At 49.6% G+C, this 15,011-nt stretch overlaps 1 protein-coding gene across 2 annotated transcripts in view; it reads left to right on the top strand.

Annotated features, from left to right (window-relative positions):
- LOC119404591 (nuclear pore membrane glycoprotein 210) overlaps positions 1-15,011 on the top strand; it is a 345,697-nt gene that overhangs the window by 20,054 nt on the left and 310,632 nt on the right. For both annotated transcript variants that reach the window (XM_037671142.2, XM_049418937.1), the window contains exons 2-4: positions 1,456-1,580; positions 10,321-10,449; positions 10,511-10,580. In XM_037671142.2, the coding sequence (XP_037527070.1) occupies positions 1,456-1,580; positions 10,321-10,449; positions 10,511-10,580 (324 nt within the window). The remainder of the gene's footprint in view (positions 1-1,455; positions 1,581-10,320; positions 10,450-10,510; positions 10,581-15,011) is intronic.

Genomic DNA, 15,011 nt, shown 5'->3' with positions numbered 1-15,011 from the left:
AATACACGATACATTCACAACCACACACACACCCACACACCCAGGCATCAACCACGTACAGCGCTCGTGGTTGATGCCTCGGTGTGCGGGTGTGTGTGTGGTTGTGAATGTGTCGTGTGTTTGCGCTCTAATTAAGTTTTTGGAAATGATCTACCAACTAGCCCAACAAGTTCTTTCACAAACGTATATTTGCTTAATTTTAATCCGTCATAGCTTTTACCGTTTACTGCAACTGTAGAGGGCTACTACACAATGTAGGTGACATAAAGGACATTATAAACAAGTTCTCACCAGTGGCATTCTGCCTTCAAGAAACTAACCTGGTACAAAACATAATCAAATCCTTAAGGGCTTTAACCAAAAGGACTGCGAATGCTGTAGCCATTTGTCGGAAGGAGTAGCTATTGCCATCCGAGGCGGCACTCCTACCTGAGATGTCCAACTGAACACCTCTTTCAAGGCCGTAGTAGTCAATAATAGGACGTGTTTACTAGCGAAAAAGCTTGGATGAGAAAAAGGAATACAGGACAATGCTAGACTTCAACTAAACTTTATTACACATAACATTAAGGTATATATAGAAAACTTGGAGACCGCATGCGCGCAAAGGTCCTGTTAATACTGAAAAATTCAGCAACAAAGATGAGTTATCAATGTAATATGTGTAATAAAGTTTAGTTGAAGTCTAGCGTTGTCCTGTATTCCTTCTTCTCGTCTACGTCTTTTTCGCTAGTAAACATGTCCTATTGTTCACGTTACCAACTAGCCCAACTTTCCGCCTTAAACGTAGTAGTCAGTGGCAGTTTCACTGACTAGAGTGTTGCCAAGTGTAACGGTGGTTTTGGAGACAATGATGTGTAATAGTAAGGGCTGTCTCAGCGACTCAGTGCAACACAAGTGACAGACTTGGGCACATTCTGTTTGAAAGGGCACGCACGTAAAGCTGGGTGCCACCTCGTGTGAATGTAGGGAGAAAAAAACATAAGCAGACGGCCGTGGATTGTAACAGGAAGAGCAAATACGTGATAATTTATTGGGTTTCTAGTATTGCAGATATATGTAGTTTTCACTTATTTAAACAAAGATTAGTACAAGTACTGTCGCTGAGAATGTTCTCTCAATGATATAAAAATTGGCCACTACATATTAGGCCTGCTTTTGGTGTACCTGGTGGTGTCACTGTGAAGAAGGGAGCAAGTGATATTTATGTGTTTGTTTGCAGAAGCCTCGACCGCACATTGGCAATATTTATGACCACTTGTCAAAAAGTGTTCTCGGGCCCCTTTAAAGCTATGTTTGGCCACCTACTTGTGCCTTATTTGCTCATCTGGCACATTGTTTTAGTACAATGGACTAGTTGCTCTATACAGGAGATTTTGTGCACAGTTTTTATTGACCCCAAGTTGCGCATGTTGCCTCCTTTATACCAATCTGTCCATATTTCATGGTGTGCAGGAAGTCTAGTAGGCCCGAGGTGGCTGCTGTGTTCACTGGAGGACCCTGTTCCCGACAGGCCAACGTGTCTGCTGTGTGGGGCCAGGCTAGCCGCCAAGAGGCCACTGTGGTAGCACACGAGCTGCGTGAGTGCATCTTGGTGTCTTCACTCACTCACTTGTTTGGGAAAGTGTCTTCTGTACCGGCATATGATGTGCACCCAACACATGGACCCAATCGTTGAAGTCAGATAAGGACAACAACAGATAAGGGGAAAGGAAGATGCTGTGGTAGAGCTCAAGTGACAGCGCCAAGCTGTCGCTCGACGCGGCATCGTCTTTTCCACGCACTGCCGCTCGCACATTGTTTTAAATGCGAAGCATTTCTTAGCGAACCTTTGGCACTTTGAGCGTTTCTATCTATCTGTGTCTGTCTGTCTGTGTCTGTCGGTTGGTCGGTCGGTTGCCTGCCTACGTCTGGATGCTCTCATGAGCGCCTCCTTAACTTTGTGTAGATCCTAATTGGCATGGGAGGGTAAGAGGATTTGACGGATATGACTGTCGGGTCGTGACATGAATAACGTGAAAGTCCTGTCGCGTACGTCGTCAAACCCTTTCCTCTAGACATGTGTGGCACATGCCCGTTTACCAAGGGGCACGGCATACGGGTATGCGCCACAGGTGATTAACAGTTTATATCTACCCACGGACGGCGAGAACAGACATTGGTAACTTAAAGGGGTCATGAACCACTTTTCCAAGTAATGATCTAATGACCTCAGTATCGGGGTTTACTGCCTCCCGAATTGATTGCCGCAAAAATTTCTCGAATCCGTCAAGAATGAGCGGAGTTACGGGGGTTTGGCGCACGCTCTCAGCGCTTTCTCTCTTTTCTCGTGCCGACGAGTGCACTGGAAGCTACATAAGGAGGGATGGCACGGGGGAAAGAAGTTACGTCAGCGCGCGTCATGAAACGCGATCGCTCTCCCGCTGTGATTCGCGTGCGCAGTGAGGCTACCGTGCAAATTTAGCAGACTGAGGAGTGCGGCGCGGGCAAGTGGCGGCATCCCGTGGCAAGAAGCGCATCTCATCCGGCTATCGGCCAATAAGCACGCTATATCTGTTGCGACGTAAACTGGCAGATCCGCGACGTCAACGTGCAGACGTCCCGCCCACCGACGAGAGTGAGAACCGGCCTCTGTTTGAAAAGAGGGCGCCTGAGGAAATGGCAACTTCGCGCTCCGCTTGTGGCCTTTACGCGGCGCGCACGACTGTAATATTTTGCAGAGCAGTTCATAGCCGTGTCAGCTTTCCGCAGGATGTGTGTTTTCAAGAAGCCCAAGGGGTGCTTCATGACCCCTTTAAAGTGAGCAGCTTGACGGCGCAACGCTCGAGAAGGTGAAGGAAAAGTCAACTGGTTAGAAAGGAAGCGGAGAAAAGTGCTGATCCAGGCATCCTTGCATTGCTCAGATGCCATGTCGCAGCCTGCTGGGAACGAAAGTACTTCGTCCACGGCAGATAGGTAGGCAGTGCTTTCGGTTGACACAGGCGAGTGTGATAGGAAGTTGGCATCGGTGTGGCGGTGGCCAGACCTGTAGACAACGTGCATGTCGAAATCTTGCAACCGTAAAGCCCAGCGAGCTAATCGTCCGTCCGGAGGGGTCTTTCAAAGTGGATAACCAACAAAGCTGTTTGACATTTTGACCGCACAAAAAAGACGAACGAAAAAATGTCAAACAGTAAGCACCAACTAGGCCAAATGCAAGTTCTTCTGAACCAACAAAGCGCATGGTGGTCTGTGACAATGTCGAAGGGGTGGCCATATAGGTAAGGTCTAAATTTACCAAGAGCCCAAATTATGGCCAAACATTTCTTCTCCATAACAGAATAATTTTTCTCTGCTTTAGTGAGCGTGCGGCTTGCGTATGCGACATCGTACTCTTGGAATCCAGACTTGCGCCTTGTGAGCACGGCACCAAGTCCAACACCGCTGGTGTTGATGTGTACCTCAGTTGGAGCAGTAGGGCCGAAGTGACGCAGGATTGGCGGTGTGGTGAGCAGACGGCGTAACTCTTCAAAGGCATCATCACAAGTGGGTGACCAAGCGTAACTTTTCGAGTCTTTTTGTAGGAGCTGATTCAAGGGAGAGGTGATGGTTGCAAAATTCCGAATGAAGTGGTGAAAGTAGGAACAAAGGCCAAGGAAGGTGCGAAGTTCTTTTAGAGACGCAGGTTTAGGAAAGTCAGCAACTGGTTGTCCATCATGCGCTCGAAAGTTGCGGGCGCGTTGCAAAGATCGAAAGGCATGACACAGAATTCATAAAGGTCATCGGGTGTGATGAAGGCAGTTTTAGGTTGGTTGTCAGGCACCACGAGGACTTGCCAATAGCCGCTCCGTAAGTCGATAGAAGAGAAGAACTCTACACGTTGGAGGCAGTCAAGAGCATCGTCAATTCTCGGTAAAGGGTAAATGTCTTTTTGAGTTATCTTGTTAAGACAACTGTGATCAACACAGAAGCGAATCGACCCATCCTTCTTAACAAGGACAACTGGAGATGCTCATGGGCTATTCGAAGGCTGGATGACCCTGTGCTTGATCATTTCAGCTACTTGGTCGTCGATAACCTGGCGCTCTGTCGCAGACACACGATGCGGTCGTTGTCGAAGTGGCGCATTGGTACCCGTGTCGATGCGATGCCTTACAGCTGACGTATGGCCGAGGGAAGCATGCTGGCAGTCAAATGAATTGAACTTGTCGAGGAGGCATAGAAGCTGGGCGCGTTGAGGGACAGTTAACATGTCGGTGATGGAGCTGCTCAGTACATCAGGCATAGTCGTGTGCTGCAAGGAGTCACAGGTCACTCCGAGGACTTCGTGTTCGGCGGTGGAATCAGTTACCATGTCAGTGATGGTCGATGGGTCGACACAGTGGACACGCCCGACGCACTGTCCACGAAGTAGTGTTAGATAGAGAACATGACAATAAGTGCTTCATATGCCACCTCAGTGCGAGAACAGTTGATGACGGCCTTATTAACGGAGAGAAAGTCCCAGCCCAAAATGAGGTCGAGGGAACAAGAATGCAGCACTAAAAATTCGATGACGTAGACGAAGTCGCTACATTCGACAAGCAGTACATGCAGCGGCCGGCATGATGCAATCTGTGCTGGGGGTACGAAGGGATAGGTTTGACAGCGACGTCATAACTTTTCTGAGCAAGTGGCAGAGTTTGGCACTAATAACGGAAACTGCGGCACTAGTGTCGACAAGGGCGAGGGCAGCTACGCTGTCCACATGCACGTCAATAACATTCGTCGGTGAAGGGAGAGGCCTTGGTGATTTCGCAGGGGATGCAGTTCCTGCCTCTGGAACTGCGGCAATTAGTTTATTAGTTTTTCTGCTCCGGTGTAGAAGAATGATGACGCATTGGCGATAACGAGCGGCGTCGAGGCGATGGCGAGCGGCGGTTAGCAGGATGGCGGTTGTTGGTGTACGAAGACATCTGACCAGGGTTCTGTGATGCGGAGAACGATGGTCGCGGTGATACATACGGGTCAGGTTCAAAGCTCTGGGGGTAGGGACGCACACGACGGCAATATCACGCGATGTGGCCAGGTAACCCACACGCAAAACATATTGGCCGGTTGTCGAGAGTGCACCATTGGTCACTACTCTGGAGGTACCTTGCCTGATCGAAGCGGGGAGCTAATCACAGTGGCACGGCTGGTGGTAATTGTGCAAAGGTCTGAGGCGGCAGCCATGCGGCAACTTCGGCATTTACCTCGACACAGGTAACGGGGGTTGGTGCTGGCTGAGTGTTGCAGGCAAAAGGCAGAGCCGCGCAAACTTGCTCCTGTATCACCTGGTGAAGGTTTGCTGGCAAAGGCGATGGTGGTTGGCCAGCGGTTGATAGCAGCAAAAGCTGATGAGCGACCTCAGCACAAACAAACTCCTTGATCTTGGAGAGCAGGGATTCAAGGTAAAGAGCGCGAGCCAGGCTTGAGATGGTTTTGTCAGACGTGTTGGTGCCGCGTGAGAAGATGCTGTCTGCTGAGCTTGTCGAAACTCTTGCAAAACTCAATGAGTTTAGAGACAGTGCTAGGGTTCTTAGAGAGTAGCAATTGAAAGGCGGCGTCGGCAATGCCCTTCATGATGTGACACACCTTGTCCGCTTCAGCGATCGTCGGGTTGACCTACTGGCAGAGGTCGAGAATGTCCTCGATGTAGCAGGTGAACGTTTCACCCATTTGCTGGGACCGGCTTCGGAGCGTTGTTCTGCCCAAAGTTTGCGTACAACAGGGCGTCCAAAAATTGCGGCTATGCTTATTTTGAAGGTCGTCCAAGTGGGGATGTCGGCCTCGTGGTTTTTATACCACAGCTTGGCGACATCCGTTAAATAAAACATTACGGTTCCAAGCTTCATAGGATTGTCCCATTTGTTGGTAGTGCTGGCTCTTTCGTAGGATTCAAGCCAATCCTCAACATCTTTCTCATCGGTGCGGTTGAAGATCTCGGGTTCTCACAGAAGCTGGGCTCATACCATGGGTGGTGAAGCCGGTGGGGGTGTCGAGATGGCGTCGTCAGGCATGACGGACGGCAACTTTCGGCTACGTAAATCAAGGGCTGGGGAAAACCGCAGCAGCCTCCACCAAAATATGATGCAAACACTGGACTGAGAGCGGTGGTTGCGTCCGAACAGTAGTAGCAGCAAGAACTGGACAGGCGCAGGTAGCGTTGCAACAACAGCAGGCTAGGCAGCTCAAGCTCATGCCTCGTGCAGTGCTGGCAATGTGGATGCAGGGCTGGACATTCCTCTTCACTACATAATTTAATTTAGCTAGCATTGTGCACCAATAATTTTGCTTGTAGTACACCATAATAATTATTACCACTCCTTTCTGCAGTGACCCTGGAGAAACAAACAAAATAAATGGACGATGCTGCTTTTGCTGAAGGAAGGAAGGAAGGAACAGGAGAGAAAAAAGAGGCAGGGATGTTAACCAGTCTAGAGGGACCGGTATGCTACCCTGCACTAGGGGAAGGGATGGGGGAGATATAAAGAGATATAAAGATATAAAGTCTATTGTCAAGGTGCGCTTGTATGGATGCCAGTGACTGTCTCTGAACGTTATATACCGGACGGTCGCACATGATGTGGTGTAAAGTCTCCTCGCAACGACAGGCATCAAGATTTGAATAGCAGTAGGGTGCGAGTTATAAGTGGTCCAATACGTTACAATTTAAAAATTACTATACTTAGCGCATATAAGCCCGTATAACACGCTTTTAAACTTAGAAAAAAATATGTACATTTAACCTTCAAGTGTCGCTTCGCGGCAGTGCAGATTTCCCCTGGATGGGTGGTTTCACGGCACAGCAACCAGACGCTGCAGTGCAACCACCTTTGCAGGGGGTTATGTACGGTCAAATATATACATATACTATTCGTTCATTTCGAATAATCTAAATTCGTATCGAAGCAAATTCGAATACTTTAATGTTTGTTTGAATATTCGAAACGCCCGAATATTCGCCCATCCCTACTCAGTACGATACTACTGAAGAACAAGGGTGAAGAGGGTGAAGGGCCAAGACAAACTGTAGGCTTCTGGTGCATGACAAGCATGCTCAGCTGCGTATAAAGATATTTGTTATAAAATGGTTCGTTATCAATAATTCAATGACACTGAGGTTTCTAAATGCTACAAGAAGTTTATTCTATATATTTACAACTGGGTTAGGGGAGCAGAGAATCTTTCGTCTTCCTCTCGTCCCCCTGCGTCGGCCACTCTCTCTCCCTCTCTCGTTCTTGTTAGTGGTGCCATTGGGTTCAGCAAGGGGCAGTACGAGCCTGGCCATTATCCCGTTCAGAGAAATATCATGCTGGTGTCCCAATCGTCCAACCTTTCCTGTGGGAAGGCAGGTGTCAGCCAGAGACCTTGCGACGACTCCAGCGAAAGGGATTATCTTTAAAGGGCCCCTAAACCCCCTCCGACATTTTCCCAAACATTTCAAGTAAACAAGCGCATCGCGTGCAGAATGCCGTCGCGATCAACGATGCCACATGCCGCAGTGCTACAGGTCGCGGGCGCGCCACAATTTCGAAAAAACAATAGCTTCTCCTTTCCGGTCCCCGCCATTCCCGCCACTGACATGTGTGGCATCACCAGTGAAACTCGATGACGTTATCACTTTCGATGCTTGCGATTGGCCGAACGACAACCGACGACTTCCGGTTACTCTGCAAACAGCTGTTCGCGCGCACCTTGCTGTTCTTTCTTGGTCGTGTTGCCGCTTGCGAATCGACATCTGCGGCCCGTAACGCAACCGCCAAGTCGCTAGCGTAATTACACATCCATGCCTTGCGGTTTGATGAGCTTCGTGAACTCGAGCTCGGCTCCTCATCTCGAGCCGAGGTGTTCTGGCATGGCGTGTCCCCGTACGGATCCATCACGTTGGCGATCCTTTGAAGGCGTGCGTGCAACACAGGGTCCATACCGGCACGATTCGTAGGGGCACGGGCCGGCACGGCAGCAACAGCGGTTAGTCAACGAACAGTGCACCCAGATACCACACAGAGTTGACGGCGAGCTGGAGCGTCGGAGTCGCCGGAGTCGCGGCAACCGGAAGTAGACGCTGTCTCGAACAGCGCGTCAGCGGTGACGTATGCCACGTGAGATGAGGAGGGGCACTCAGCGAGGAGGGCAAAGCAGTTTTGGAAGAGGGTAGCGTAGGAAAGAGGGAAAGAAGCGATCGTCGCGTTCCGATCATCAAACGCGTGTAACTCCGCTATTATGGCACCGTTTCGAAAAATTCTAGGCTGTGTTCGTTCTAAACTCGAGCACAACTTCCTCACCTCAACTAAATTTCGACCGCTGGGTGGTTTAGGCGCCTTTTAACATACTCCCCGCCGAATGAGCGTAGCTCATTGACCTCTTGCCTTTAACAGGTTGTACGTTGGTTCCACCTGGCAGGCGTATCATGCAGGCGCAGTTGCATCCATTGGGCCCCGGAAGAACTTCAGTAATTCGGCCAACCTTTCCAATTTGTAGTGGCCGAAAGTCGTCATGTAGGAACAGCAGGCCGATGTCACATAGGCCACTTGCTGCTGCTGGAGTAGCGTGGTCTGTCGCCGCTTTTCAAGTCTGTCGCCGCTGAACTTTTGGAGTTCCAGTTCTGGCAGCTTGAGGGGCCCTGTGTAGCTGGTGGACAATAAGGGGGTTGTGCTTCCATTATCCACATCTCCACCGGACAGGCTCTGTCGTTGCAAGCGCCCAAGTTGGGTCCGCATACGTGTGATGAGCGCTTCATATTCTCGCACGCCTGCGTACTTCTTGCCAAAGTCGTCGTCGCTAACGTGCAGTTCGATGAGTGCACCTTGCTGCTTCACTTATTTGGTGATTGCCTCCAATTCATCCCTCACTGTCACGATGCGGTCCTGTTTGTCTGACTCCAAGTCATCTCTGGTCTTCAGTAGCATGAGCTCCTCGCTCAAGCTTCTTCAACTCGACGCGCAACATGGTGCTCTTTGTTTGGAGATGCTTCATCTTTGTTCGGTCCAGTTGTATCGGTTGTCGCTCAACTTCTTGTAGCCGCTGAGAATCATGGGTGTTGACACCAAGAATTTTTTTAGAAAGGTTCGTTATCAATAACTCTGACGCTGAGGTTTCTAAATGCTACAAGAAGTTTATTCTACATATTTGCAACTGGGTTAGGGGAGCTGAGAATCTTTCGTCCTTCATTGTTCGAATGTCTCTCGTCTCTCCTCTCTCGTCTATGCTCGGCTGCCGAGTCCACCCGCACCAGCCACTCTCTCTTACTGTCTCTCGTTCTTGTTAGTGGTGCCATCCAATTCAGTAAACGGCAGTATGAGCCTGGCCATTATCCCGCTCACAGAATTATCACGCAGGTGTCCCAATCATCCAACCTTTGCCACGGGAAGGCAGGTGCCAGCCAGACACCTCGTGATGATTCCAGCGAAAGGGATTATCATTAACAACGTTGAGGCGCTGTTTACATTTATACTGTATTTTCTCGCCTATAACCCGCCCCTGCAATATAACCCGCACCCCAAACAACGAACTGCAGAAAAAAAAATTACGAAAGAAAAATTCCTGCAAATTGTCTTGAAGCTGGTTTCCTTGCATTAATATGAAGGAGTGCTGTAAAGCCAATTTGCACGCTGAAATTTGCACTGCAAATATGGTAAATGCTTAAAAAGGTTTCATATCGAATTATGCAATATATCAAACTGATTACTATATTTTTTTTGTGAGTTCAATATGTGCAAGTGTGACTGTATCCTCTATTTTGAAAATGGACATGAAATAATATATTTTGGTGTAACATAAATGTAGAGGCATGCACGTCAACAATTTCAATATGTTTCATGCAAATTCCTTTCAGAAGATTGATACTTTTTATCATCAATGACAAGAAATATCTTTGTGTAGGCTGTTTCCAATGCCACCAGGTGACGCAGAATGAAAAGTGAAATTGAGCTTTTATTTATGTTGAGACAAACAAAAGACACTATGTCAGAGTCAACTAGAGAAATGGGCTGTATGTGTGTGTGCCTTGAGTGGCTGATGTGAGCTTGTGCCATTTGATAAGAGAAAAAAAGAAGTAGTGTCTGTAAAAGACCAGTTTGAAATGAGAACTGACAATGAAAAGTATTTCCAGCAGGATTTTGTTTTACCTGGGGAGGCTATCCTGTGTAAGTATTGTTGGTGTGTCAGCTATATTTATGCAGTCTGCAGCAGCTGTTTGCTTACATTGATCAACTTACATTTGGCTCCTGCGCTGTAAAGATCAGTCGCTGCTTAATGTTCTGGTGAGTATTCCACTGCAAGTCCAGAGTTGGAAAGCGGGCTGTATGCTTCACGCAGGCACAGGTGAGAAGTTGCACTGTGCTGTGATTGTCGACCAGTTGGCTTCCCTCAAGTTGGTTGGTGCCACACTACTTCTGCTGGAAGGCTCACCTCAACCGTTTCAGGTGACTGGGCAGGACCTACAAGGTGCGTGTATTGTCAGTGCGCATAAGGGAGGGAGGGTGGCCAACGATGCTCCTCTACGCAGGGGATACCTTCTCCTCCTTGGGTGGCATTTCCTTTGACTGGGGCCTGCAACAACACGAGCCTGTGCTCAGGTTGGTGGCACACGAGTACTGTGTGACCTTATTTGCTTAAAGCTTACAATGTGTGATTTTTCTTGTGCTGTGGTGTGTCTCCTTCTCAGTACATTGGTGCTTATCTCGGCCTATCTTCTTTGTTTGCTTCATCTAAGGCATCACCACAGCAGGGTCAAGGGCATGGCTCCAATATTGCCAAAAGTGCCCAGTTGGATTTTGGGAATAGCTTGGCTAATGTAGCTATACAAACTTGTCATAGCAAAGCAGAGGATTGATGTGCCTGAGATAAGCTGTGACATTCCCCTATAGACTATGGTGTAGTGCTTCTCGGGCCACAAACTACACTGCCTGTTGAGACCTTCTTTGGGAATCCAGTTTTGCACAAATGCTACCTAAACTCTTCCTGCCTAGTGAGGCCTAGATAACTCCCACGTGCTTCAGTGTCCGCTTGCCCCAATGGCAATGCCTCAGCTGCACCAAAGCAAGTGAGAGAACAACATGATGACACAGAACAGACCTTTTCCATTAACACGTTTGTTCTCGTTCTTGAGTGTGACATCGGTAGGACGTGATAACTCCAGACACCTGCCTGGGTAGTCGCTTGAAGATGGGCTCGGTGAGCTGTAGTGACTCGGGCCTCTGCCTGTGTAGCTGGTGATGTAGAAAGGAGCAACGCTGTGACTATTCTGACCTCTGTTTGGGTAGCCAACAGTTCTTGAAGAGAGCATGGTGACCCAACTCACTTGCTGGGCTGTGCAGACGATGAGGGAAATATCCAGGAAACACACAGGGAAAGTTGAGGCCTACTTGCGCTCTCCTGCAGAGTTGCTCATGGCCGTCCTTGCTCGTCGCTGGTCTTTCATCATACACCTTGTCTGTGGCCGGTGCATCTTATCCTGCCTTGTACCTCTGACCCACGGGCACTCTCAAGTGCTTTAGGAAAGGGGACGTCTTCCTGAAAGGCGTTCATGCGCAGCGACACACAACAAAGGGGTTTCTTTACAGGAAAGCAGATCCCACATTTACTTTTCAAATGTTAGGGATATACGTTTGCAAACAGCGTAGAAGTAGGTGCTGATCGCCCTCGATGACACCTTCAAGGTTTGCGGGTTCTTCGGTGCCGGCGCAAATGATGATGCTGGAGAGAGGCGGAATGGTGACGTGCTCTTCTATCACATTCAATACGAGGTTTCCTGGCGTCGTTTGTGGCGGCAGCACTTTTTCTGAGGTTAGTGTTATTGACTCGGACCTCATATCGATGACAGCACCGTGGTGGCTTAGGAAGTCCATCCCAAGTATCACATCCCTAGAGCAATGCTGTAAGATTGCAAAGCTCGCAGGATAAGTCCGGTTATTGATAGTGACTCTTGCGGTGCACACTCCACACTCCAGCCGGAGTTATTAGATGGCCCCCAGCAGTCCGGATTTCGGGGCCTTGCCAATTGGTTCTAACTTTCTTCAATCTTGTGGCTAATGGTCCACTGACGACAGAATAGTTGGCACCAGTGTCGATGAAAGCGGTGACATTGTGGCCGTCGAATAGTATGTCGAGGTTGCTAATCCGTCGTCTTGCGTTGCGGTTAAATCGTGGCATCGGGTTACGGCTAGGTCGGCTTGTCCCGCTGCTTCTACGCCTCGTCGGCAGGTCTTCTTCAGGGACGGAGGTTTCGTCGTCAGGGCTAAGTCTGGTTTGCATCGTGTTCTTGAGATTTCGTCGCGGCGGCGTCGTCGGCGGCGGAGGATCTTTGGTATTTCGTCGTACAGCAACCACACCTCCATCGGTTGCTGCCCTTAGTTTTCTGGATACGGGCTAGGTGACCAGCCCCGGGTTGGGCCAGTGTACTGGCGGCACTGCGGTAAGGCATAAGTGCCTGGCGACAGCAAACGGGAAGGTTGTCGGGGCGTCCACTGCGTTCCTGCGAGGTAGTCGACGATGTCGCGTGGTCTTTCACCCCGCTGTGGACGCGGCGCGTCAATGCCGAACCCACGCAGTCCCATATGTCGGTACTGGCAGCAGCAGTAGGTGTGGCCAGCTGCTCCACAATGGTAGGAGAGTGGGCGGTCGTCGGGGGCGCGCCAAACGTCGGTCTCCCTCGGCGTGTATCGCTGGCCGGCTGGCGGGCGATATGACGTCGGTGGTGGTGGCGGAACTGCTGGGGCGGCGCGGCGTCTTGACGTGGGCGAGGAGGGGGGGGGGGGGGCGTTGCGTCAAGCTGCAGCAGCGTAGCTCATTGCTTGCAGCTGCGGCTGCGCTGACTCGGGGATGCCCAGCGACTGCTGGATTTCCTCTCGGACGATGTCTGTGATTGAGGCAGCTTGAGGCTGGCATGACGGGAACATTCGGCGAAGTTCTTCGCGCACTACGGCCCTTATGGTCTCGCGCAGATCGTCGGAGCCGATGGCTTGAACCGCTGCACTGTCTTGGACCAAGTGGCGGTTGTACTGGCGGGTTCGCATTTACAGCATCTTCTCGATGGTCGTGGCTTCTGAGTCGAATTCCTGGACGGTATTCGGTGGATTCCTCATAAGTCCGGCGAAGAGTTGTTCCTATACTCCTCGCATGAGGAAACGAACCTTCTTTTCTTCTGGCATGTTGGGGTCAGCATGGCGGAACAGCCGGGTCATTTCTTCTGCGAAGATGGTCACGTTTTCGTTCTGGAGTTGAACCCGTGTCTCCAGCAAGGTTGCGGCCCTTTCCTTTCGGACGACGCCCGTGAACGTCTCCAAAAAAGCACTCTGAAAGAGATCCCAGGTTCGAAGTGTGGACCCCCAGTTCTCGAGCCATGTCCTTGCTGCTTCTTCCAGGTAGAAGTACATGTGGCGCAGCTTGTCGTCGGTGTTTCCTTTCAAACGTCCCCAGCCAGGTTTCGGGGTCTTCACATGGCGAACCACGGAATGTCGGTGGCTCCCTGGGCGGTTGCGCCACTATTGCGGCAGGGTTCGCTGCGGCCGTCATCGTGCCTGTTGTCTTTGTCGCCGTGGCTTTTGTGTTGTCCGGTAGGGGTCCGTATTGGGGGGGTACTCCTTTCAGTCTGCAGCTAGCACGCTGTTGCACAAGGTCTTCGACGTATTCTTCAAGCTGTGGGCTTGGTTCCGGCTCTTCGTAGGTGTCCGGAACATGATGGAAGCAGCACCTCCACCAGATGTCACGTGGTCGTGACATCGATGAAGACAGCAGTTGGCGTGTCGAGATGAAACTGTTTATTTGGCTGAACTTGTGGCCAGGAAACGAAAACTCAAACCACAGCAATACACGCTGTACACTGATGGCGGCGAACTGGGCGTCGGCCGTCGATGATCCGCTCATGGCTGGGACGCACTGTCTTTTATACATCACGAATCGAACTTTCCAGTCTTATCACTGGTGGTCGCGCAAGCTCCGGAATAATCTAGACTATTCGCGTCCTGCGTGCAATCTTAATAAAATGATCTACTGCAATCGCGAAGCTTCTCGAACACTGCGGCACTGTCAGTGTCGAGCGTTGCTAACCGTCCTTGCTGGTCAAACCCGAATAGATCAAAATAAAACAAGAAGTGGGCATGGCAATATGGTGCCCCATAAGTATTTTTTATTTTACTTTGAGAACATGTTTTCATTTTTATCAGTAATTCAATTTGTTGAACGGTAAAGATCTATATCCCTGTCACACGGCCCAACCTAATTGCACTTTGAGGGAGTGCACTTCGCCGCTAGTGTCAATTTCACGCTGTCACGCAGGGACACTTAGTGACAATTGCTGCAAAGCGCACTTAACGGCAAGTGCTTCGATCCATTGATGTGTCTAGTCTGAGTAGCAGTGACTCAAAAATACACAAGTTATTATCGAAAGCTGAGTTCATATTATCCTTGAAACTATTGTTTTCGTTTTTAGGAATATTGTTTTGCAGTTAGGTTGAGATTCTCGCTCTTGGGAAGTTTACGGCCACGGCCGCCAGAGGCATACCCAGCATAGCCATGTAATGGCTGCATCCGTTGTGATTGTACCTAAAGATTATTTAAGTGCTGCTTGTATCTATAGCACATTATTACTTAAGAAATAGTGCCTGTTGTGCTACTTATTTACCCGTTGCTATTACCATCATTTCCAAAGTACCCCGCTCTTTGTTATGTAGCAGCGCGCTGCCAAAGGGGCATTCTGTGGGCAAAGTGCAGTAGCTCAAAATGACATTAAATTTGTCATTGTGACAGGGGTATTAAGCTAAACTCTCAAAACACCCGCATGATGTCACCAGCGCTGCCTTGTTGAAGTCTGGCAGTGTTATTTGCTTTGTAGTTTTTGGGGTGATAGTGCGTTGCAGTGGAGTCCGCACAATCGGTGCCACGAACAAAAGCCCCCAAATACTGCCTGGCTTTTTAAAATGTCTCTCTTGCTGCTTAAACAGGCAGCACCATTTTCTTTCTTTGGAAGACGTTCATCTGAGGAACCACCTTAAGAACTTAGTGTGGTG

This window comes from Rhipicephalus sanguineus, chromosome 9, assembly GCF_013339695.2.
Source record: "Rhipicephalus sanguineus isolate Rsan-2018 chromosome 9, BIME_Rsan_1.4, whole genome shotgun sequence".
NCBI classification, from domain to species: Eukaryota; Metazoa; Arthropoda; class Arachnida; order Ixodida; family Ixodidae; genus Rhipicephalus; species Rhipicephalus sanguineus.
Note: the sequence above shows the minus strand (reverse complement) of the source record. Positions and strands in the feature narration are given on the sequence as shown.